Here is a 27,194-nt window from a genome sequence, read left to right as displayed (position 1 = left end):
CAGAAGGAGAAATTTTAGTCTACGGAAGTTTTTTTTTAAATCCATACAAACTACATGAAAATAATTAGAAGGATTAGACCACATAAAAGGTATGACTGATGTATGTCCAAAATAAAAATTTTAGGTTTCTGATTTATTTACTCTTTGAAAACAGAAATTATTAATATAACTTTTTAACATTATCTTTAAATAGTTTAAAGTCTCTCAACACATTGTTTTTGACTCAAACATGATTTGAGATAATTAAGATTATCTTCCAACTGGGATATTCAAATTTAGTTGGGATTAGATATCACTAATTTCGTTCTTCTTAAAGGCATAAAATCATCCTCACGACATATTTTTCTTGCTTACAAAACCCATTCTATTAGTTTCACTGAAACCCACTGGTTAAAGAAGTAATTAAATAATTTGGCTTTCAATGACTGAAAGTACTCAGAGACATCATTTGATGTAGAATTTAATTTGTACTAGAGTAAATACAGCTGCCTGTACAAGAATGTGGACCACTCTGGGAAGAAGACAATTAACTGCTCCTTTCTTCAGAAGGAAAGTACATAAGATAAGGCATTTCAACTCTTCTTCCGTGATTTCCTGTGGAAAACCCCTACTAAATTAGGAGAATTACGAGTGAGTAGAACTGGGAAATTTTCTTTGTCTGATTTCTTGTTGCCACTTTATTGGCTAATTTACATCCCAGACATTGATGGAGCAAAAGAGAAAACGCGACCTAAGTGTCAGACTGAGGTTAACCAACATGTTGTACCATCTACATACTATGATGTAAGCAAAAGGAGGAAGGGGGGAAACACCAAAATTTCTAACAAGCTCTAAAATAACAGCCAGGAATTTGGAAAAATGGCAGGACTTTAAACCTGCAAAAAAAAAACCCCTTCAATGTGATAACTTTATATTGTTCAGTTCAGTATAAAATGACTAAAACACAAAGTATATTAAATGACTCAAACACACTGATGCTTGGATGAAATGATCTGCAAGTTATTGATTTCCATTTTTGGGGATTTGCCAGAAAATTATAACTGCCTTATAACCAAATCCTGATTTCCCTTATTATAAAGTTATTAACGTATTAAGCAAAAAAATATTTTTAAAGACATAAATAAAAAGGAACTTTTCTGACCATAGAGGATCTTACATAAGTTAGCTTCCCTGCCCTGTAGTCTTCCAGTTTATTCCTGAGCCAGTGCAGTGACAATGAACTTCGTTCATCCTGAGGCTATACATTCACCCTTAGGCAGCTCTAACTCTCAGTAACAACTGAAACCGCTCTCTCCTAGAGTTTCCATTCATTGTTCCTCATTTCATCCTCTTGTGATAGGATAAAGCTCATCTTTCCTCTCCCATGATAGCCATTCAAATATTTGATAACAACCAAACTCTCCAGGCTATTAACAATCTCAGGTTCAAAGACTACTCCCTTTTGAAGGTTGAGTTCTGTCACGATTCTGCCCTGAACAAACTCAGGTTGGTTTCTATTTGTCTATATATGCGGTGCCTGTCAGTATACACAGTTCTCCTCCAGTGGCCCTTCAACAAAGAGTGGGAGCGAGACCACCACCTCTTTGGTTTTATATACCCTACTTCTGTTAATGCAGCCTAATATGGAATTACTTGTTTGGTGGTCACATCACACTGTTGTGATGTTAAGTCCACTGTTACCTAAAACTTCTAGATCTCTTTGCCTGCGTACCCCACTCTGTATCTGTGGTAATTTGCTTTTTGGATGCCTTCATCTCCTTTAAATATCACTGCTTAAGAATTTAGCCCTTTGCTCCCTGCTCAGTGGGGAGTCTGCTTCTCCCTCCTCCCTCTACCCCCACCTCGCGTGCTCTCTCTCTCACGCTCTCCCTCAAATAATAAAGAAGTCTTAAAAAAAAAAAAAAGAATTTAGCCCTTTGCCCCAGCTTTTCAAAATAAATTTGAACTCAAATTATTTGTTATCTATCACTTCATGTTTCTGCAAATGTGGTAAGGCCTCCATTGGAGACATTGATAAAACACATTGAAGTGGCTGGGGAAAGATCCCTAAGGCTGGAACTATTCTTCCCGTAGACAGCATCAACACAAGAAATACTGTCAGGGGCAACTGGGTGGCTCAGTCGTTAAGCATCTGCCTTCGGCTCAGGTCATGGTCCCAGGGTCCTGGGATTGAGCCCTGCATCGGGCTCCCTGCTCCATGGGAAGCCTGTTTCTCCCTCTCCCACTCCCCCTGCTTGTGTTCCCTCTCTCAGCTGTGTCTCTGTGTCTCTCTCTGCCAAATAAATAAATAAAATCTTTTTTAAAAAAAAGAAATACTGTTAACCCCTTAAGTACCAAACCAGAGGATCTCCAGCACCTCAACCATGTTCCCACTCCAGAAACCTGTCAAATAAGACACGGAGGTACACTTGGTGGGATTTGATCTTACTGAGGTGCTTGAGATGGATATCCAGCTCTCTAGCCTCTGGTTTGGAAATATACCTATCAAATGCCAGGAGCATTCTGTTACAAATGGGGATGGGGGCGAGTTGGAAGTGTGGAAGCCAGAAGGTGATCCCATGTAAGGCTGTGTTTTCCTCCAGCCCTCCCCAAGATACACACACGCACGCACACACACATATGCACACGCAAACAGACACACACACACACACACACACACACACACGCACTGCAGAGCATCCTTGAAGAGGCATTCCTCCAGCAAATCTGGGTAACATCTATATTACCATCCTGTATATATCTGTTTCCATGTAGCCCTGGGAGGCAGAGATGATCACATTCATGTGTGTGACCAGGGCGCATAGCTCAGCACCCTGCCTGGCATGTGGGGTGTACTAGATAAACATGTGCTACATGAATGTGAGGAAGGGAGGACAGCCAAGCAGCCTTTGAAACCTACACATGGAATGTCCTAGGTTTAGATGGATTCAGGTTTCTGAACTAATAATCCAGAACACAATTTACATCAAGGCTCTCACTGATTCCTTTTGTGTCTATATTCCTATTTTTAAAAATAACAAAACAATTTGACTTTACCATGATTTCTAAAGAGTCGAGTTAATTTCATGTAAATGGTAGATAATGAGATTGAAAAATACTGATACTCAAAAAAATAAAATGAAATCAATAAGGATGGGAAATTCCTAAAACTGAACACAGCAAAAAGGATGACTATGTATCCCAATGATACCGTACCTATATAGAAGGATAAAAATTTAATCCAAGACACTTCTGCACCCATTGCTTTGAATATCCTCTCTTGACTATATTTGAAGGTCAAAAAAGAAAACTGCAAAGAAAGTCTGAACTATATTTAGTTAAGTTTGTATTGATATCAGTATAGCAATTTAGAAGCTATTCTGTATGTACTACGGGGCTGAGCAAAATGAGTAGGGATACTAATATCGCTGGCAACTAGGGTTTTCATTATTAGAGAAAGGTGACACAAATATGGAATGGGGGAAGGAAAGGAAGAAGTCTGTGGGGATTAGACTGGAATTAGAGGTATCGGTATGAATTCAAAAATTTTTTTTAAAAAATTAATTTTCTAGCTCTGTCTAATGAAAGCCTGGAAGAAATTTCTCTGATAAAAGGAACCAGGGCTTCTTGAAGAGATGGATGAATCCAGGGTTGGCACAGGGAAAGTACAGGGTGAGCTTAGGGCATTCTATTATTTCAGAAATAAGGAAGTATTCAAAAATTGAGTGGGGACATATCAAAAGGACAGAGGAGCAAGTACAAATAACTCTCACTGGCCAAGACTGGGACCAATTTAAGCATCAAAATAAATAATGACAGGAATGGCTTATAATACACTGACTAACAAAATGACCAATGAGTACATACTGATACTAAAAAAAAAAAAGTTTTTAAAGGAATGCGAAGAAGAGAAAGCTCTGTATTTTTCTTTTTTGAGAAAGCTTGATTTTTAAAACAGAATTCCAACTAACAAAAAGTAAAAGGAATGATATAAGTCGAAAATCACAAGTTTGTCATCATCAATTGCTAATAATAAATAATTCAGTAAAGAATCATCCATGAATGCTAAAACCACTGGGAGAAGAAGACGAGGAGAGTGGCTTGTACCAGGGAGGCAGCAGTGGAGGTAGGGACGAGTGATTAGGTCCTGGGTAGGTTCTGAAGGCACAACCAGTAAGATGGCCTGATGGATCAGATGTGGGGTGTAAGAAGAGAGGTGTTCAGGATAACCCCAAGGGTTTTGGCCTGAGCAAGTGGAAGGATGGAACTGCCATTTTCCAAGAAGGGAAAGATACTAGGAGGAGCAGTTCTGTAGGGAAGATTTGCCATGGAGAGAGACCTCTGAGGAGTCTGAGGCAGAAGAGGCCCATTTTGACTCAGAAAAGTTAGAGATGTGGCTAAGGTCTAAGTTATAGTGTCCCAACTCACTGGGACACAGACATGGATCACCTGATTCTCGGTCAGGTACGGTAAGGGAGGAAAAGGAAGAGAAGGCTGGTGAGATGGAAAGAACGAGACGGACAGCAACTGGAGTGAAGCCTTGAAGGCTGGTCAAAGACGTGATGCTTCCAGTAACAACCTATTATTATTACATCATGTTAAGTGTCTCTTCTTTACTACATTATGATAGTACTAGTGCTTCTTTTGGGAAGTCTGATTCTAGCATTTCCTGCATGTTGAATCCAAACAATTTATTGGTCACCCACTACATATGATTCCAGGTGCTGGAGATACAGCAGTAAACAAGACAGAAAAAAAAAATTCCTGCCTGCCCTCACAGAACTAACAATCATGTTACAGACATTTTCATGATTTTTTTTAATTAAAAACATAAACATATCCTGAGTGAACACTTAATGCTATAGATGTGCTGGGTGCTTTTATGTCAATTACTTCACTTAATTCTAATACTTATATGAAGCAATTCATTATCTTCTGTAGATCCGACTATTGTTCATTGGGGTTAATATCTAGGATATGATCTCATACCTTTCTCTTTATGAAATCTTGCAGTGGTACAGATGGAATTGGTCTGACCTGCTCACAGGAGCTGGCTGTTAAATTTCCAGAAATTTTGCAAGCCAGTATTTCACACTGATAGCTTGAAATTGACCATGGTGGGAGTACTTACATCCAGGAAACTGACAAATACTACAAATCAGGGCTTTGCTTTGTTCTCCTGGAGAGCCGGTCATTAAACAGTTACCAGCACACATGAAGGCCCAACATCTACTCAATGGGGGAAATAACACAGGAGTTACTTTCTTAAATAAATTATTCAAAATACTGACAAACTTCTCTAACTTGAAAGATTTTCTGCTACTCCCTAAATACATATTAATGATATATAAGGGAACACAATGGATACACGTAAATGTCTTTCTGAGTGCAAAATGGGGCTAAAATGATCTTTATCCCATACTTTGAGACCACTAGTTTATAAGCTTAATGCCAGAACATACGCCTAATGAGTTGAATAGTGTTCCCTTGAAATTCATGTCCACCCAGCACTTCAGAATGTGACCTTATTTGGAAATGGGGTCTTTGCAGATGTAATTAATTAAGATGAGGTCATACTGGACGATGGTGGGCCTGAAACACAATGACTGATGTTTTATAAGAGAAAGGACAGGCAGATCCAGACACAGAGGGAAGACAGCCATGTGAAGACAAAGGCAGAAACTGTGGAGTGCTGCCGCTAACAAGTCAAACACTGGCAAGGATTGCCAGCACCCAACCACCAGAAGCTAGAGAGAGGGAGGGAGGATTCTTCCCTGGAGCCCTCAGAGGGAACATGGCCCTGCTGACAACTTGAGTTTTGACTTCTAGCCTCCAAGACTGTGAGAGAGTAAATTTCTTTTGCTTTAAACCACCCAGTTTGTGGTAGTTTGCTATGGCAGCCCTAGGAAACTATAATACAGTACTCATGCAAATGAAATCAGTGCATGCATAGTGTCAAAGAAAACACAGTTAAGGAGCCTAACAAAAGTTTAATACACTGCTTTCTGGCTTCCAACTACCTATATTTTCATAAGAAATCATGTGTTACATGTACAAGTAAGCTTTTGGCACAGGATCTCTTTTCAATCTCCTACTTTAATAACCCCAGAAGGAAGGAAGGACATGGTGTAAATAGAGTGGAAGCAATACTAATTAGTGAGGTTGTGCTAAAAATAATTAGTGGACTGGTGAAGCTTTTGTGTAACTCCATGATTCCATAAACCAATCAGGAAGGTTGTCACTCAACACTTAAATTAGTGTGGGTATATAAAAATAAAAGCAAAGGGGTGCCTTGGTGGCTCAGTTGGTTAAGCGTCCAACTCCTGATTTCGGCTCAGGTCATGATCTCAGGGTCATGAGACTGAGCCCCGCATTGGGCCCTGCACTGGGCGTAGAGCCTGCTTGAGATTCTCTCTCTCCCTCTGCCCCTCCCCCCCGCAATCCCTGCTCACATGTGCTCTCTCTCATAAATAAAATAAAGCAAAATAAAATGAAGTAAAATAAAAGCAACTATCATTTTTAAGTGCTTACTGTGTGCCATGCACTGAATAACTTAATTTATATGCATATCCTATGGAGTAGGTATTATTTATCTCAACTTTACAGATGAAGAAACTGAGGCTTGGCCAAGTTGAGCAACACTGCTAGTTAGTGGCAAAACAAGGAATCAACATCACGCCCAACCCTAAACTAGCTGACTTCAGAGCTAATGCTTTAAAACCTACAGGTGTGGTCCATAAGCCACACCTGACCTTACCTGAGCCCTAGAACCTCTAAGCATAGAACCAGAAACCTACAGCTTTATCACCTCCTTCCAGGCCTTCAGTCATTCACCTGTTGCTCTCTCTCCTGCACCCTTTATCTCACCCTTTCTTTCAAGTTTTCCATCTTTCTGTGCTACATTCCAGGAAATTATTTCAGATCTACTTTTCCATTTGATAATTGAAATAGACTTTCTCTAATCTTGATTTTAACTCATTCACTGAGTTAAATCATTTCAGAGATTATATTCTTAATTTGGAATCCTGCTTTTTTCTTAACAGTAGCCCATGAGCAGTTTTCCGTGTTGTACAGTCTTCATTTTTTTAAAATTTTATTTAATTATGTTGTTTTTTAGAAACAGTGGCATATTTTATTCTGCAATTATACCATGACTTACCTATTCATTCATCTGTTGTTATATCTTGTCATTATATGACATAAGTCCTTAGAAATTATCACAGAATTATAGAATCCCATATTGGCTGAACGACCCATTGTTGCTTTTTTTTTTTTTTAAGATTTTTACTTATTTATTTGAAAGAGAGAGGACGAGAGAGCACAAGCAGGGGTAGCAGTAGAAGGACAGGGAGAAGCAGGCTCTCTGCTGGGCAGGGAGCCCGATGTGGGGCTCGATCCCAGGATCCTGGAATCGTGACCTGAGTCGAAGGCAGATGCTTAACCATCTGAGCCACCCAGGCGCCCCTAAACGACCCATTGTGATTTAGCATGTGTGGAACGGGTCCCAGGCATCTCTGATGCATCTCTTGGGTGATTCTGCTGACCGAGAACCACAGATTTAAAGGACCCTCACGAATAGACAGACCCTTAATATTTCAATAATGAATAGTATCCCATGAGTATGGACTCTTAAATCATACTGTCTGGGGCTGCCTGGGTGGCTCAGTCAGTTAAGGGTCTGCCTTCGGTTCAGGCCATGATCTCAGGGTACTGGGATCGAGCCCCACTTCGGGCTCCCTGCTCAGTGGGGAGCCTGCTTCTCCCTCTCCCTCTGCTCCCCTACTCCTGCTCTCTCTCCCTCTCTCAAATAAATAAATAAAATCTTAAAAAAAAAAATCATACTGTCTGAACAGAAATCTTGGGCTCCATCCCAGAAAGACTGTGAGACTCAGGGTAAGCTTCTTAACTTTTCTAGGCTTTGATTTTCTCATTTATCAAATGAGGATCAGAGAACCTACCTCAGTGGATTGTTGTGATGCCTAAATGAGATGATGAAAGTAAGCACAACAATCCATTCTTATAATCGTTCTATTGGGTTGATGGGGACCTCGATGTGAGAGGAACAGTCTGTGAAAGTCTTTACGCACCTTCCAGCGCACCCTCAGGAGACCTCAGGGAGGCGAGTATAGGCCAGAGGGTTCTGATCTGGGCCCCGTCCCCCCGCAGGTGAGAATAGTAGGCTGAGACTGCAGGGGAGTCTACCATCTCACCTCTAGACCAGCTGACAGGCTGAGAAACAGCTTGTCGGTGGAAGAGGAGGTGTTACACATTTTGAGGGCATAGTACTTCTGGATATTCTTATCTTATCAAGAAGAATTACCAGTATGTGACTTTATGAGACCTACATTCTTGAATGGAATGGGGAGACACTATATATAATCTTCAGACTGAGACCACAAGGGTTAGAAGCCATCAGAGATTTGCTTTAGATTGAAGAATAGTCCCAGGACAATCATGTATTTAAAGAAGAGTAGAGGGAAGAAAACTAAGAATGACCAGCAGAGGAAGGTCACCAAGCCAGGACCGACAAAACAAAACTTAAAATTCAGACAATCTGGGGTTCCCTTGATAATCTCTAAGGGTTAAGCTTCACAGCTATGATCTCTGCTAGAAGTTTCCTTAATGAGTAGCCCTCTCTAGTTCATAATAGAGACAGTGAACACATATGGTGAGTTTAGAGGGCTATTTTTAAAAATATTCTACCAGGTAATATTTTGTTCAAGGGGCCAAATGCAAAACTTCTGAACTACTGGAAAGAAAAATTATCTAGAAGTCTAGATTGTGGTTGCACACTGGAGAGAGTTTTGTCTGCTTGCCTAGAGAGGACCGGACACACAGGGCTCAAAGAATATTTGTTAAATGAATTTTCTCTCTTTTAATTTCAATCACTAATGGTTACCTTCATGCTGAATCAGCATCAATATGGAAGGGCAAGAGAGAAAAAGCAGTGAAGTCTATTCACTTTTTTCGTCTGTTGATAGTAAGTCTCCCTTCTTTTCCACCCTACAACCAAGGTAAAGGGAGGCTTTCCTGAGCTTTGTGTTGGCAACCTGAAGTATTCAACTCACTTAAAATGGATTAAAAAAAATGCGAAAACATATACAAAAATAAAAACTGAAAAAATTTACAAAGACATTCTATACATATATATACACCAACTAATCTTTTAATTAGCTGCTATCAAAAAGCTAAAGAGATGTACTTCACAGCATTGATTCTTAACCATGTTTGAGTCCTTCCCTTTGAATATCTGATTAAAAAGTTATTTCTTCAGAAAAATGTATGTACATTTGCATAAAATTCTGCACAGAAATTCAGAAGTCTCAAAGTTCTCTGAAACCACAAAAAGGGACCCAGGCCACAAAGCCCTCTCCTCAATATACAGAGCACAGGGCTCTCTGCCTAGGGGATGTCGTTATTTCCCCTATGAACATATGCAAATAGGAAACAGCTTAGGGTTGCTGATGGAAATTTTAATAAATGCTATGAACCTAGGTTCTATATGCATGCCTAACTGATTACTGGTGATTTTCTTCCCTGTTTTTAGAAATTGAGTCAGATTAAATTATTCAAAATTCGTATTAAAACTAGATCCTTAAAATGGCAAACCTCCTGGATCAGACAAGTTTATACAAAGGAAAGGTTATGCAAGGATATATGATAGCCTTAAATGCCACAGCAGATCAGCCAGTCTTTATTGGACCTTGACAGAACTCACCATTTAGGATTTTTAAGTGAGAGGCACTGAGAGTGGAGATTTAAAAAAAAAAAAAAGAAATCAAGTGGGTAGGGGGACAACAAAAAAGCTGTTGTTGACCTACATATTTCAACACATGCCTTCTGTTCAATGTAAAACACTCAGGAAAGAACACATATGTGAGACAAGCTTTCAGAAAACATTCGATTAAAAATAGTTACACTCCCATCAGCTGTGTTTCAAGTTGTAGTCCATTGCATTTGATATTTATAACTAAAGAGAAAATAAAAATACCCACTGGTAAGCTATTTGTATTTTAGAATCAAGGTCACTGACACTGATTTCTGTTTGGCATAGAGTGGGCTCTGCTGGAGGATGGGTACTTTCTGCCACACTGGAAAAGAATCACTGGGAGTTTACAAAGCCCCATGGAGCTGCTCCTATTGGCGCCTTTCCACCTCTGTGAAGAGGAAAGCAGCTTGATTAATAAAAAAATCTGATGCATAACTTTCGGGAAAAAGGGAAACGAGCCTTCCTAGGCACTCCTTGCTGAGTCAAAAACAGGCAGGGACAAGCTTGGCCCCAAGGAAGCTACTTGGGCTTTTCTACCAGCCTCTTCCATTAGGAGCTTCGTGATGAAATCAGAAGTGAGGAAACTTTAAAGAGAAATTTTGCTGGATAGTATAATAGAATATTAAATGTTTAACAACAGGAAAGCTTTCTTTAAAAAGGGCAAGATATAATGGTTCGTCCACATATTTACTTTCCCTAGATTTTTCTCTTAATGTTATTTTGTTGTTGTTGTGAGTCAGAATAAGCTCCACAGTGTAAATGAATAAATTCTTTCTAGCTGATAAAGACGAATCAGCAGGATCAAAGTGAACACTGATCTTCGACGGAGCCTAGTTTTAACTCTCGTTTGCCCTGAAAAGGAGCCATGAAATATAATAGAAAATAAGGGTGGAAGCCAGTAAAAATTAGTTCTCCTGAAAATGCCAATATTTATGGAAGCATACTTAGCGTAGTAAAAGTATTAAAGCATATCAGAGAATGAAAGTTCAGAGTAGTGGTTTACTTACCAAGAAGGAAAAAGTGATAGAAGGCTTGTAGCTGTAACTGCGTTTCATTGATAGATTAGAAGCTCACATGGTAGAATGCTAAGATCTATTAAATCCAGATGGTGTACCTGGTGTCTGTCATACCAATTTTTAAATGTTCTTAAAATATGCTTGAAGTATTTTGTAATTAAAACAATTTTTTTTTAAAAGAATGTGAAGGGGTGCCTGGGTGGCTCAGTCTGTTAAGCGTCTGCCTTCGGCTCAGGTCATGATCTCGGGGTCCTGGGATCAAGGTGCTGCATCGGGCTCTCTGCTCAGGAGGGAGCCTGCTTCTCCCTCTCCCTCTGCCTGCTTGTGCTCTCTCTCTCCCTCTTTCTGTCAAATAAATAAATAAAATCTTAAAAAAAAATAAAAAGACTGTGAAGACTTACACAGCAAGGCTCTAGAAATCGGAACAGGATTCTGACTTGAAAGAAGCATGCAGAGCACCAGATGGTCCCGTAGCTCATAGCCTGAGTTCTAGAAATAATCTCCACATGGCAAGAGTGCGTCTAAGCCTGGCTTACACCCAGCTTATCAGAAATAGGGTTTTAGGCATGAGACAAAATTCCAGTAGAAAAAGGAGTGGGTAGACCCCTAGAGTTGTTTTAAAATGATTTAACTTGAGTATCATATCTGGACAATTAGCAAGAGAGTAAGCCAAGTGGGTTTTACGTTCATGCACTCTATAAAGTGTTGTTAGGGGTCACAGTGAACCCCAGCAGCTTTCAGGGTGGCCCCCGACCCTTTGCTGTTGCCTACGTGTGACAGCACAGGGAGCCTTTCAGAGGCCTCTCACGGGAGTGGTGTGCTCGAAGAGAGGGAGAGAGAGAACAGTAGGAGGCTGGAGGTGAGGAAAAGGCAGAGCCCGTAATATTTCACTGTTAAAACTGAACAAATGTACTTAGTAAGGATGTAGCATATGTAGACCTCAGAAATAGCATTTCTTCCCAGTAAATCTAAATGCCCTCCCTCTGAATTCCTGCAGGAATGCGTTCTGCGGTGAGTGTGGGGCACCCCCTGTTATACCTTCCTCCACTGGAAGGGAGGGTGAGGACAATTCCACTGATGCTCCCACTGCTCACACACCGACAGCGGCCCTGCAGGCTCGCTGCCTGGGCTGAGCCTGTTTCCACTTTCACTTTCTCTTCTGCAACAGTTCATACCCGAGTGCCAACAGAGCTCCTATGTTAACTTTTAGATACGTAGTTATCAGAATATGGAAGGTTGAAGACATCTTTTTTCTTCTCTTTTCTTTCTCTTTAATATCCAGTACGCTAGCTCAGAGATCCGAGAAGAAATTATACAGTCACTGTGATCATCATCTTGAAAATAAGTATCTACTAATAATGGAGAAAAGTACGTATGTTTGCAAAATAATATACTTGGGCAATTCCATATAACCCATGTGCAACAGCTTTATAAGTAGAAAAGTACGCATAGGAGAAAGGTTCCGGTTGATTTGACCCTGCATCTAGATCAGTGGTCCTAAGGCAGGGTAATTTTGCCCCCCCAGGGGGCATCTGGCAATACCTAGATAACTTGGTTGTCACAGTTGTCGAGAGGCTATTGGCTTCTAGCAGGTAGAAGCCAGGGATGTTGCTGAATATCCTGCAACGCACTGGCAAGCCCCCCACAACAAAGAGTTTTCTGGTCCCAAATGTCAGTAGTGCCGAGTCTGAGAAACCCTGATATAGTTGTATCTGGCCCACTGCTTCCCCCTTCCAGCCTCACACAAGAAGGGTGCTTAGTTCACTACAACAGAAGACACGTACAATTGTAAAGATCCTCCTGAGGAGAGACAGATACTGAGAGCAACTCTTTCCTCTAAATTTTACAGAGAGTAGGGATTTAAAATCCCTTTGTAACCTGAAAGGTCCCCTTTTAGGATCACTATTAAAAGTGAGATTGGGAGAAGAGCTCTAGGACAAATGCCTCATGGTTGTGTCTTTCTCTCCCTCTTCTCCAGCCTTCTGAGTAAGAGCTTTTAAGATAAATAAAATGACTTCCTTTAACTGTTATGAACAGCAGAGGCATTTAAACTCTCAGTGAACAAAGACAAGCTAGAAGAACAATGACAGTTTGTAACAGATTCTCTAAACTGTTCTTCCTTCTCTTACAACTGGACTAAATGCTTAATAAGTATATGTTGAATTAGTGAATAAAAAATAAATGATTGGGTGAAATAATGACACTGTAGCTCAGGTGTAATAATGAGCAATCTTACACATTTATATTTTGACTTTATTTTTAATTGTTTATATACCTGTATTTCCCACTAAGTATTAAACTCCTTGATACAGAAACTATGATTTGACAAGAACCTCTAATGTCTCCACTAGGCTGTTTCATTTCTAAATTATTTTGTAAATGTGAGGCAGCAACCACTACATGAGAAGGATGTATGAAGACTGAGCATAAATGGATAAAGTTTTTTTTAATTAGGTAATAAATTTACAACAAAGGTAATGCTATGTATTTGTTAGTATCAAAAATTGTTACTTAGCCACAAGAGACTGGAGGAATTCAAGTAAATAGTTCACGAAAATACCATAATTTACATTTTTGGTACAGAGCCAGTCCGGAAAAAAAAAACAAAACACCCAGTTTGTCTCTTAATGTTAATTCTTCAGTAATTATAAACAATACCAAAGCAGATAACATGTATCTTTCAATTATCCTTATTGTAAGCACACACCCATAAACACATAAAATATTTATATAGATGATACACAGTCACATATGTTAAAAAGATAAGCACTGGAAGGGGCCTGAGTGGGTCAGTCAGTTAAGCATCCGACTCTTGATTTCAGCTCAGGTCATGATCTCAGGGTTGTGAGTTCAAGCCTCACATGGGATTCTCTCTTTCCCTTTCCCTCTGCCTCTCCTTCACTTTTTGCATGCATGCACTCTCTCTGAAAGAAAGAAAGAAAGAAAAAGAAAGAAAGAAAGAAAGAAAGAAAGAAAGAAAGAAAGAAAGAAAGAAAGAAAGAAAGAAAGGGAAAGAAAAGAAAGGAAGGAAGGAAGGAAGGAAGACAGAAAGAAAAAGAAAGAAAAGGGAAAAAGTGGTGGATTTGACTCCCTAACATCTGAGTACCCCTTCGCCCCCAGCCTCTCTCCCTCTTGTTTTCCAGAGTTACAGTTCTCTGCTCCTTTTTGCCCTTTTCCTCCCATGCCCTGTGCCCTCGGTCCCTGCCTCCAGCACCACACATGCACACACTCCACGGGAGAGTTCGACAAGCAACAGCCTTCGAAGAAGAGCCAGCGATCCTTGAGAAAGGTGAGTGAAGTCCTCTCTCTGAGCCTCAGTCTCCTCACAGACATTACACTTTTTACTTACAGGGGATTGTTGTGAGGATTAGAAGAGGGGGCGCCTGGGTGGCTCAGTTGTTGAAGCAACTGCCTTCGGCTCAGGTCATGATCCTGGAGTCCCGGAATCGAGTCCCGCATAGGGATCCCTGTTCAGCAGGGAGTCTGCTTCTCCCTCTGACTCTCCCCCTCTCATGCTCTCTATCACTCTCTCTCTCAATAAATAAATAAAAATCTTTAAAAAAAAAAGAGGATTAGAAGAGATCATATATGTAAAGCATTTGGCAACTCTTTGGTGCTTAATAAATGCTAATTCCTTTGTTTAATTGCTCCTCTTTCCTCACCCAGATTCTAAAGGACTTGAGACCATAAGGCTGTGGTTTCCTTCTGTGAGTTAAACACATCATATTTACCCTCCCTGATGACCCTGAATGGGAAAAACATCTTCCATCCCACACGGCAGCCAGCTTGCAAACATGACAGGTAGGGCAGATGCTAGATACTATGGGTGAGTTTCACTCAAAAGGTAAGGAATAACATCACAGTATTTTGTCTTCTGTCTTGGAACAGGGATAAGAAATTAGAGAGGCCTTCACCTAGAGGTGGAGAGGGAGGAGAGGGAGAAGGCAGAACACAAGGCTGGCAACACCAGAGACAAATTTCCGTGTTGCCAAATTTCCTTCACATCACAGTTTTACTGAGGCTCTGTCCTATTGCCCTTCACCTAGTCCTCAAAACAAACCAACAACAAAAGATATGAGAATGTTCTACCCTGAGAGGCACACACACCTTAGTGGGAACTGAGCTGATAACCTTTTGCCAAAGTCCTGAATTACTGAACAAACAAAACTTTTACAAATGGCGAAATTGTAATTATTGACTGGCTTATCTGCAAAACGCTTAGCAATCAGCCTACGAAACACGGAGTCATGTTATGAGAATAAAAAACTCAAACTAACTCTGAGAACAATATTCTCAATTAAACTAACAGACAGAAAAAGAACTTGAGGATGTGTAAAAGGCTGGACCAAGCCCGCTGTAGGCACATCAGGAAGCAGTAGGTTCCTAGGACCGGCATGTGTTGTTGTACAGTTGCTCAAGGAGAGGCCCTACAGCACTTTCAGGCTCTCTGTGGAACACTAATATTCATGTTCTCATTCCCTCTCTACAAGACTCTATGAGGTACACACCATTCACATTTCTGCATCGTGCACATTAGGGTCCAGAGGTTTAGAAGTGTTGGACAAACCAGTGAGAGCCTGGATCGGAGTTCATGCTGTTAAATACCGTGCCACATAATCCACACACCCAGTCATCTGTTGTCTCTCACTGAATCTCCAAAGGGCTGAAATCAAGCACTTCTTTCGAAGACTTATTAAAATTTCAGGAAGTATTACAACGAAAAAACACTTGAAGGTGATCAAGAAATAGTAAAAGTTGGTTAATGTTGAAGTAAGTTCTACTCCATGGAAATATTAATAGAATCTTAAAACGTGTCACTTCTATTGCTAAGAGACAAATTTCTACTTAAAAATTATAATCATCATGCGAACAGCTTAGGAGCAAAGGCAGATGGTATTCACTTAAAGCATTCCATTCTTTTGCTCTTAGGAAATCAAATCTTCCAGAATCATATAGAAGGACACCACAGACTTACTTTGACCTGAGGGTAGGACTTCTTGTTCTTTTCACTAGATGCACCAGGGAGTCCACCATGGGATGGGCCTTCACATACATAACGGAAACGAAATCCTCTCTGCAAAGGTGAATACAGAGCCAACAAGTTTGAGAAACACTTGTTAAAAATTATAGGGGCAAAGTTATATACAAATGTTTAATTCTTGTGTGTATTAGGTGAGAGAGGAAAAACATACACTGTGAAAGAGGACTCTGCAAATGAGAACCACTTTTCCCATAATCTTATTATAAACATAGATGTTAACTGATACTTGTGTACTGAGCTGTGGCTAAGTTAGCTGTGGCTAACCCTGCAGGACCTCTCCTGCTGTGCATATGCGGAGAGTGAGCCGCTGAAGATTTTAAGCCTTGGACTCGACATGCTGCAGCTTGTTTGAATCAGAGCTTCCTCATCTTGAATTGCTGCTGCCAAGCTCTGAACTTGGCCATATTACTGACTTACGCTTCTTTGACTCTTACTTAAAGGAATTCCTTTATCTACTCTGATTACAGTTGGTTCAGGAGGGGATACAGAAATGTCCTGTTAAATATACTGCATCCGTGTTGTAGAACACACTCCATGCAACAGTTCAGAAGATTTTGGATTTTATGATTATTGATATCATCAAGCTCAAGCTTGATATACTGACCCGAATAATCCAAAACCAGATAATCTCTTTCAATATTATTAACCCAAGAATTCTACAGATATAGTACATCAGTGAAGAGACAGCTGGAGGCCTTTAACCATGTGAACTACTGTGGGCTGATAAACACCGAAGTTCCATGTTGTTGTTGTTGTTTTTTTTAATCTATACAAATGAGAAGATTAGACAAGACCATCTGTAAGGTCTAATCCAGTGCTAGCATTTTATGATTTACAAAACTAACAGTGATAATTGTACGTATTTGTATACCAAGAATAAAGCAAGGACGATTATGAAAATGGATCTGATATTAAGGAAGCTTAATAATGAGGGAGCTTTCAATATTTTTCCTGAAAGACTCAACTTTATAAAGCTGTCAGTCAATATGTGTTAGTGTTATAGTTTAAGCTTAATCAGACAGTTTTTCTTTTTTTAAATCCTTTTCAAATATCTTAATATACTTTAAGAAACATCCTCACCTTTCATTTATTTTTACAGTGGGACTGATTTCATATAAACAGTGCTAGATCACTAGGCCATCAGGAGCTCCGCACACCCACTACTTGCTGGTAGGGGCTTTCTACCTTGCATACTCAACAATTGCAAAGCCTGGCAAATGCAAAGGTTTTAACAGCTTTGAGCTCATGGGCCAATGTAGAAATTCTTGCCCTCCTTAGATTGCACTACATTTCATTATGCTTCATAGGGTCTTGCAAAATAGTCTGAGTGGTCCAGGAGCCCTGAACTAATAATTTAAACCTCTGGTAACAATCTGGAACTGTCCCTATATTTTCTGAGAACTTTCTGATTTCCAAAGGGGATCAGTCCTAAAGCATATTTCACGGGATGAGTGAGGCCTGAAGTAAATTCCCTAGTGTGGGAAAGTTCCTCAAGTCACACATGGATCTGGAGTGTATGATCAACTCAATAAATTGGGACTTAAAGCAACTTTTGCATATGACTCCTCAGGAGATTTCAAACCTAATACCAGGGAAACCTTTTGAGGTGAGCTTAGGAGCAATTCCTCTGTTTTGCTTCTCACCAAATTCAAACCAAAAAATAAGTTACATGTTCAGCCCTGTACCTTTTGTAGACAAAGGCTTTTGGCTTATTTTTAATAATTAAATGAAATTTCTAAAAGCACGAAAAAGCAACAGCATGCATGACATGAGCCTCCAGAAGTGACTAGCCATAAAGATATTTATTGACTGTTAATCTACTTAAATACAACCTTGGTTTTTAAAAAGCATTAGATAATTAGCACTGAATAATATGCGACAGAACTGGATATTCTAAAGATTAGTAGTCTACGCTATGACTCATCTCAGAGCTGGGGAAAATTGTGGCAAAGAAAAAACATTTTTCTAACTTTTATTATAAAAACTTTAATAAAGTAATTCATTGTCTTTAATAACAAAATTCCTTTAGGCAGGTGGAAAAATATATACATATATACTTCTATATCTTATTGGGAGTCGTGTCAAATAGAATATGAGTAAAGAGACATGTCTTAATAGCTTGCTAACAGTTTGAAAAACAATAGATAGTATTCATGATTGCATAAGAGTATCTAAACTTCTGTGCAAAGGAATTTTTAGCCTGAGGATGGAAATTTATTACATTTTTTTTCAGGAAGATAAGATGTCTTCACATGTATAGTCTAAATGTGTTTCTGATTCTAAAGTTTTGAGATTAGAGGTTTGTCGATCCACAGCCATTCATTTTAGTAACTCCATTTGCTTATGATGAGTCATCAACCTCAAAGGCAAGGGCTACATCCATCCGGTCAGAAAGTCTGACTTAAATACAATCTTTTTACTTTCACTGGAGTCAGACATCAAAATAACATCAGCTTGGTAAACAAACACATTGTTTTACTCAGGTGAGCTTTTAGACATCTACGCATAGTGAATTAAATTTTGAATTTTGGATTTACACAGCCCTTTCGGTAAATCATATGTGTCAATTTTTCCTTATAACTGTTGGACCCATAATAAGGAACTGCATTTAAAAATTCTTGTTTATGCTTCTGAAAATAAATATTTGAAAAACATGCTTTGCCTGGTACGCAGAGACACAGATTTTAGTTTGATCTCTCACTTTCAAGAGCTAGCAGATTTTGAAAGCTAGGAAGTTTTCCAGGAGGCGAGACCACTGCACAGACTTCCAAGGGGATAAACTTCCACTGGGAGGGTCTTTGAGAAAACTGGCTACCTCTTGTGAGAAGTCACTGTTAAAGAACTGGACATGGAGGTAAAGCAAAGGCAAGTCATGTTGGCAGCCCATGGAGTCGGTCTGCCACTGCAAACGACCAGAACAGTGTCCAAAGTCTCATGTGGCATTCCATCTCCGCATCAAAAACTTTTATCTCAGTCCAGCCTTATAATGATAGTTAAGATAGTTCTATCCTTTAAATTCTAACTGAAATCTAAACACATGTCACAATTACAGTAACCACAATGGATGCTTTATTTAAGTTCTTGACCTAGTTAGGATTTGTTAGATGTTACACAATGCAGAAGAGCTACTAGAAACATTAAGAAAGGTTTTGGGTATTAACTGCAAGACAGCAGGTATACGCATCTCCAGTCTCACACAAATGTGGTAATCACATCCATTCAGAGATTTACTTGCTCTGCCCTCATTCTGTGGGGGACTTATACTAGTCTCCTAAAAATCCCCTCATAATTAAGCTCTCCCCTATACCTTCTAAGAAAAACATGAAGATTCTCTTTCCTCCTCTTTCATAGCAATGGTCCCATCCAATTTCCAATAAATATTTATCCACAGAGTCAGGGCATGGTGAGGTAGCCACTTCAATTCCCAAGCATCCCCGACAAAATCTAGTGGTTAAGAGGAAGAACCTGATAAAATAAAATGCTCCTCTCCTGTCTCCAAAGGGGCTGAGTCTCAGGCTAACACCCAGAGGGAGAAGGACTCAACTGTCCATTCTAATACATTACCTACACCTCACTGGTACTTGTAATACCTTAGGTCATGTGTCCCAAAGAAAAAACAGAAGGGGCTGGAGCTTCTAAAGGAAGGAGGAAGGCTAAGAAATTACCGTCTGTGCAGGGACAGGGTTGATGGGTATAAGTTAGTGTCTATGAACTGCATGTACGGTTGTTTCCTTATAAATGAAAATGAATGGAGACAACCTATGCCTTTCCTAGGAGTGGCCGCTAAGCACAGAGATGGTGGAGATAGTGAGGTAGTAAGGATCTGTAATCATCTAGGTTTTACAGAACTACGACTGAGGCTCAGGACACTTGGAAGAATGACTAAGATAAATGTAAAGCAGACAAATAATGTTGTCAAATAATTTGGTAGTAGGCTGCTAAACTTCTAGATAAGCTACTTCCTTCATAAAATTCACTTATTATTTTATTCAGTGCTTGAGATACGAATATGAGACTTATGGATCTCACATTTAAAGAGGAAGTCCCATCCCTTTAATCCTCTTACCTGTTTAGGTTGCTCTAATATTTGAAGGTATGGACCATCTGCTAAAAGTGAAAACAACAAACAGAAAGCAAAAGAAACTGTGAGGCTTCTCAAATTTGCTACAAAATATAAAGTAAAAAAAAAAAAAAACCCTGAAACTATGTTTTTAAATAGAGGTTTCAAATTCATTTGTTAGCTAAAATTCCATACTGATATAAATACCTTCCTCACTTGACTAGTAACTTTATTTTTAATAACAGTTTTATGCGTTTAGAGAACCACGATAAATAAACATATGTTGAATGGTGATAGCACATTGCATCAATCCAAGAAAAGGTGTGATGTCCATCTGGCAAGGATGAAGATGTCAACAGCCTTCAAAATCTTGACTACTAACAAAGCATTTTTAAAATGACACAAATACCAGTTAAAAGCAGCAACCATTTCCTGGGCACCATGACATTTCCTTTTGCCTTCACCTCATTAGACACTGACTTCCATTCCTCAAAGAGAACGTGCTTAATGTGAAAGTAGAAGAGACTGAGCTAGCGCCCACATGTGTGAAATACACTGATAGTGATCTCAGGCTACCTGCCTTTCCTGAACTAAGTGTTTGGTTCCTTTCCCTTATCTGAATCCCCAAGTACTGCCTTCATTCCCCAACTGGCTAGGTTGTTTTCCCTGCCCTCCCAATTTCATTTGGTCTATTGCACCAAAAATCTGGTGGACATTTCCTGCTAATTCATAGCTTTTGATGTTTGTATACAATCTCTGAATACTGAGTACTCTCATATCAACTCTTCTGAAACAGCACAGGCATTTTATAAAATCCTGTAAAAAATTTAATTGACAATAGCTGCATTTCAATAAATTATGATAAAAACATAAAGAAGACTAGAAGCTTAATCGATACCCAGACTATATCTGACTTTGGAAAATTCAAAGGCAAATCAGAACCTCTGGTAGTATAAAATCAAATTGTTCAATATGAGAAAGTCCCTAAGCTCCCCAGCTGGTTTTTATGTTAATAGTATAATAACCCTCAGCTCTGCAATAGAGGCATATGGTGTTTCTCACTCATTTGACTGCAAATTAAGATGTCTGATACTAACAAAATTGTAGGAGAATGTTTCTGTGTTCATTTCAGTCTTTCACAGTCTCTTAACCAGAAGTTCATTCTTTTAGATAACAGAAGTTCATATTATTTTAGATAAATAAGTTTATGAAGAAGATTTAAATCTTCATGTTGAAATTAAAAAAATCAACTATAACTTAAGAGAGAATTTATTTTTATCTTCTCAGTGTTATGATGAATCAGGATAAGGCTAGAGAGGAAACAAAGGTATAATTATTTCCTGTTATTATGCAAGAAATTTATAAGGAAGTCAGTTGAAAAATGACTGAATTTGAAGCAAAACATACACAAGAAAGGAAAAATGGGTAGTGACTGGCCAATGCAGTATTAATTTAAGAAAATTATCTTCTCTTGTCTGTATGAAATTTATCCTGGATACCTTAAAATACTTTTAGGAAAAAAATTGCAATTTAAAAATTCCAAAAAATGGCTAGAACTTAATTTTTGACAGGGAAATAAAACTGCTTAGAAATAGAAACATTTTCACACTACTAATACAGCTTTGTGATAATGTAACAAATCTACTCATAAAAACATTCCCTCTTGAATGCTGTATCAATAAGAGAAGGCTCTAAAAAAGCAACCTTTGTATGTCATGGAAAATACAGAAGAGTTAGATCACGTTTATGTTAAACTTCAAGTCTCTCACTTATTAACTCTTCTAAAAATACTTGAAGATTTGCTATTATTTTTTGCTGTATGGCTTAATTTCCTTTAAATATGTGAAATTCCAAGTTTTGGGAATTTTATTAGTGAAGTGGGGCCATTTTTCTCTTTTAGGGAACACACTCAAAAGTTAAATCAACTAGAAAATTAGATTTGATATGCATGTAGTCATTTTAATGCCAATTTTATTTTGGCCACATTTCTATGCCATGAAGTAACATCCCACTATGCAGAGAAATTTAACTTACAGTATATATAACATTATAGACCTAAAAGTTGTACCGTATCACATAAAATTTTCAACAAGTAGTAGAACTAATAGTTTCAGATTTCAAGAAGATAAAACATCCATGAGAATTACAAGTTAATATTGGCTTAAATAACCTCTCTACCCTTTAAAAAGTGAATAAAACATCCATACATCTTGGATCATAATAATTGGACTATGCCACTGCAACAGAGAGGGAAAAACATAACAATAAAAATGATGAGGTAATAACTGGAATATGAGATTTTGAGGTATAATTTTAAGAGTTTTTCTAATACTATGGCAAAATAATTTCTACAACATGAAGCTCTGACCACATAATATTTACTGAGATGTTTCTTTTTATAATCTTATTTCAACCTCCATAAACTTGATGAAATAAAAACATTAAGAAGGCATTTACTCAGGGTACTATTTAGCATTTACAAGGCATTAAATGGAAATGTTTATGTTTTCTGACGACAGAACCAAGTTCTTAGGCTTTCAATAAAGCTAAGAAAGAACTTTGATACTAAGAAAGAACTTTGAACCCCAGAATAAAAAGTTCACAGGAAACACAGAAGCTACCAAGATCTTTACTTGTTCCCAGGAAGCTGACCTACAGCTCAGATTGGACAGCACTTCACGAGATCTCTCCTACAGCAGCCTACAAAATACATTCTGTGGGGTAAAGAGAAAGGCCTCAGCCATACAACTTCTGCTAGGGAAGGTCAACATATAGCAGATTTATTTTTTCCCTCCCAAGAATTCCTAGATATACATAATAGTGATAAAAAAATGCAGAATATTTTGATCTAAAAAAAGAAAAAGTGGCTACCATAGTAACAATATTAATTTTAAGTGAGAATGATACAAACTGGATGAAGTCTCCCAATGAGGACAAGCAAGTCCATGGTAAATAGAATAGCTGAAGTCCACTCGGTGATTACAAGTCTCTGGGTTTTTTGTTTGTTTGTTTGTTTAAAGATAATCTCTACACCCAACATGGGGCTCAAACTCACAACCCCGAGATCAAGAGTCGCATGCTCTACTCACTGAACCAGACAGATCCCCCAAATACAACACTCTCTGTTCTATATACAACTTCCACAATTTACTCACGCTGCCTCAGAGCATATGTTAAGTCCCACTAGTGATATGAGGAGCACATAAAAAGAGCCATCACACAAAGCTTACATACAAATCAATAAATAAAAAGAGACTAAAGGAGCTGATTTTTTTAAATCATCCATATGAGATTCAACAATTTGTCAATGGCAATAATACAGTCATATTAGAAGGAAGGATGATTAACCTAAGTTTTATCCAATTGGTCAGACTATGAAGCCAAAAGCTTTTAAAAGATGATTTTTCTACTGAGATGATTTTTATGATTTTTGTAAACTTTTGTAAACTTTGTTTCCCCAGTGCCTGGCACACTGGATGGCACACAACAGACGCTCAAATAAATGTTTGGGGAACAGAGGTGAGAAGTGGAGAATACCTCATGTGCATCTGGGATAAAGGAAACAGGAGTTATAAAGAACCCAGAGCTAATAAGACTGGGTGAAAAGGAAAATGCTACCAGAAAAAAATTCCTTCTGAGCCATCCTCACAGATATCACTAACAATTAAGTCAGACAATGGGTAAGTGGGATGGAACACCACTTTTGTGCAAGTATAGTCTGTGCAAATATAGTTCCAACAAGTCTAGTGAAAGTTGGTTTTTAAAACATGTATCACCATTTCCTTTCTAGGCATATTAGTGACTTGCTACAAGAAGCTATTAGGGAATCTTGAATTTAAAAAAAAAACAAAAGCAAAATAAATGACAGGGTAACAGGGATGAGGAGTTTTCTTACCTGTAGTTAGTGGCATCTCTGGTTGAAACAACTCTGGGTTAAATATTGTATGAGTCAAAGGATCCAAATGAAACATCTGTAAAAAAAAAATTTAAATAATTCAATCTTTACTTTTCCAACATTGTATTAAATATCTGAAGTTGAAACACCTAAAACAATTATTGGAACAAAAACGAAAGCACAAAGAAAAATCTGAAAATATTTCAAGTCAGGATTTTAAAAACATGTTCATGAGACCTAGCGAAATTCTCATGTGTACAGAACTTTACATGTTTGGGCCATGTTTATGTGACAAAGGGATCTGAGAAGAATGACCTAACTATAAAGTCCACAGAGGCCAGCACCTGGTGTAGCTTGCTTATTAGTATATCTTTAGGGCCCAGTGTATATTTATCACAGAGTGGATACTTAATATTTTTTTAATGAATGATTTAAAGCTGTACTCTCAAAAATATGAGAGTAAGAATATAGTCCTAGAAATCCTAGAAATATTTCTCTGATGATGGTAAAGAAACTCCTGCTCTAGCCATACAACTTCAAGACCTATAAGAATTAGGCAACAGCCCCGGAGCAATTTACAGAAAAACTAAAAATGTAACTTACAGTCTAAGCAGCAGATATAACTGAGCACAGAGCTCCCTCACTTTTTTTTTTTCCACCTCTACTTACTTAGCACAATGCAAAATACCTGGAATTTAACAGGTGTGATAGGCTGGATAATGGTCCCCCTCAAAACAACTATATCCTAATCCCCAGAACCTGTGAATGCTATCTCATATAGCAAAAAGGAGTTTGCAGATGTTATTAAATTAAGAATATGGACACAGAAGGGCGCCTGGGTGGCTCAGTCTGTTGAGTGTCTGACTTCCGCTCAGGTCATGATCTTGGGATCCTGGGACTGAGCCCTGCATCAGGCTCCCTACTCAGCAGGGAGTCTGCTTGTCCCTGTCCCTCTGCCCCTCCCCCTGCTCGTGCTCTCTCTCTCTCTCTCTCTCTCTCATATGGACATAGAGAGATAATCCTGAAGTATTCAAGTGGGCTCAGTAAGAGGGATGGAGGAGATCAAAGTGAATGGTAGGAGATATGACAATGGAAACAAGAAGCTGACGTGATGAAGGGGTCACAAGCCAAGGAATGCAGGCCACTTGTAGAAGCTCAAAGAAGCAAGGAAAAGAAATCCTTCAGAAGGAATTTAGCCCTGTGAACACCTGGATTTTAGACTTCTGACCTTCAGACTGTAAGAGAATAAATTTGTGTTGTTTTAAGTCACTAAATGTCTGGTAATTTGTTACAGTAGCAACAGAGAACTAACACAGTGGGCAAGCAATATGTGTTGATTGAATTATATATTCTATCTTGATAAGTTACTAATAAGTACTTACCCCAAGAGAAAATTTCCTTTCCATTTAGTTCATTCAGGACTTAAAATTTGTACTTCTGAGCTAGCATTTGTTTCAACCTAAAGTCTGTGGACCGCACAAAAACCAACCATATTTCATTTTTTATGATATGCTAGTTAGTAAGCTGGTATTAAACAAAAAGAAAAAGGAGCATTACAATTTACTCCTTTTAAAAAAAAAAAAGATTTTTACCTACTTGAGAGTGAGTGAGCGAGACAGCGAGATAGAGAGAGACAGCAAACAAGCAGGGAGGGGGCAGAGGGAGAGGGAGAAGCAGACTCCTTGCTGAGCAGGGAGCCTGATGCAATGCGGAGCTCGATCCCAGGCCCCTGGGATCATGACCTGAGCTGAAGGCAGATGCTGGAGCCGAAGGCAGATGCTTAACCGACTGAGCCACCCAGGCACCCCTCCTTTTTTTTTCTTTTATTACTATATTGTTGGAGGTTCCTGGAACCTACGAGCCTAGTATGCCTAGTTAAATCAAGAGTAAGAAGCACAGTGTTTAAATAAAGAACATTTCAGATCCAGTTGTGAGGTATGCAAATTTTCAGTTGAGGAACAGTAAATCTGCTCCACTTCAATGCTTAAGAGTAAAGTTCATCTATGCTATCCATTGTTCACTGGAAAGGAAACATAGGAATCAAAAAACATGCTATTGTAAAAAATGGGCCCCACCTTACAGAGTATTTGCCAGTCTCAGAGAAGAGATGACCTAGCAAAAAAATGTCTTCCCTATGGTCCTGCGAGTGGCTAAAATAACCGAGGAGAGGGAAGAGCGGTGGTCTTGGAACTGAGGCGCACACTCCACTTCAGACAAGGAAGACAGAAGCCGCGTTGTGCGCTGCACCTTGCATTGTGTATCAGGTCACGGTTGGACAGCAAATTCCAGAATATGTTAAAAACACTGGGGATATTTCACTGAGGACATGTACACTTCAGGAAATATATACCGTTAATCTTGAGACAAGGAGAAAAAAAAAACCTCCTACTTCAAGGACCTCTCGCCTCAAAAATGGAAATATCAGATCGTACCCCACCCCTATTGCTGATGATCACAAAAGTGCCCACATAAGAAAAACTCTCGAAATGAATGTTTTCAGCAGGTTTTACTTTTGTGTGGCATTAAAGGACCATCTCTTGTTGATAAGATTTCCTGTGTATAGACAGGAAAGCATGGTCTAAAACCAAGGAGAACAACCCTAATGCTGATTAGAGTCTGCCTTCAAATGTTAGAGATAGCATATTAAAAATGAAAGGTAAAACATGGGTTTTGATAATATGAGTGGCCAAATATCTCTTCTGCTGTAATCAAAGAAAATGTTCCTAGATTGATCCTATATCACCATTTGTACAATAAAATTTAAAAAGAGCATCTTAATGTGAAAAGCAATGTATATTCATTCTTTCTAAATAAATCAGAAGATTGTCAAGAGTAGTGAATGCTACACAATATTTTATTTGCAGAAGTGATACCAGATCCCTTGAAAAGTATTTCACTTTTGGTTTTATTTTCCTGTTTGCATGCATACATTTGGAAAATCCATTTTTTAGGTGGTTGCCAGTGAAGTTTTAATGTGAAATGATTATGAATCTTGGGCCAGGGTGTCCTGGTACCTAGTGTTCCCTCTCCTTGTCTAGTCTAGCAAAATACATTTTCCAAATCGCAGCTTACAAAGACTTTCTCTGGAAAGTCGTTCATAACTCTGCTCTTCCCTCCAGGTAGTAGAGTGATCCCTTTTGACATTTCTAGCTCATTCTGTACAAACTACTATGGCAGCATTTATCACTATATAGAAACTATGTTTCTGTTCCTCCTATTAGAATGGCAGCTCTATCACTTTGTAGTCCTTCTTAGCCAATGTTCTGGTACATAGTAATGCCTCAATAAATAGCCGAAATACTCCTTAAAAATCATTATGTTAAAAATTTAATAGTGCTATTGTAATTACCCTAGACTCTGGAAGTTGCTTTCAAATGGTTCATTTTATATACATCTAATATAAAATATATAAAACACATATGTATGTATGCACA

The 27,194-nt window shown here is 38.7% G+C and overlaps 1 protein-coding gene across 3 annotated transcripts in view; it reads right to left on the bottom strand.

Moving 5' to 3' along the window:
* Window positions 1–27,194, bottom strand: part of NFKB1 (nuclear factor kappa B subunit 1) — a 109,583-nt gene that overhangs the window by 59,197 nt on the left and 23,192 nt on the right. For 2 of the 3 annotated variants that reach the window (XM_027597801.2, XM_027597803.2), the window contains exons 3-5: window positions 23,761–23,836; window positions 19,872–19,912; window positions 15,740–15,838 (exon numbers count right to left, since the gene is read on the bottom strand). In XM_027597801.2, coding sequence (XP_027453602.1) covers window positions 15,740–15,838; window positions 19,872–19,912; window positions 23,761–23,836 — 216 coding nt within the window. The remainder of the gene's footprint in view (window positions 1–15,739; window positions 15,839–19,871; window positions 19,913–23,760; window positions 23,837–27,194) is intronic. The other variant, XM_027597802.2, reaches the window with a different exon arrangement.

This window comes from Zalophus californianus, chromosome 2 (assembly GCF_009762305.2).
Source record: "Zalophus californianus isolate mZalCal1 chromosome 2, mZalCal1.pri.v2, whole genome shotgun sequence".
Taxonomy (NCBI): Eukaryota; Metazoa; Chordata; class Mammalia; order Carnivora; family Otariidae; genus Zalophus; species Zalophus californianus.
This window is presented reverse-complemented; position numbering and strand designations above follow the sequence as displayed.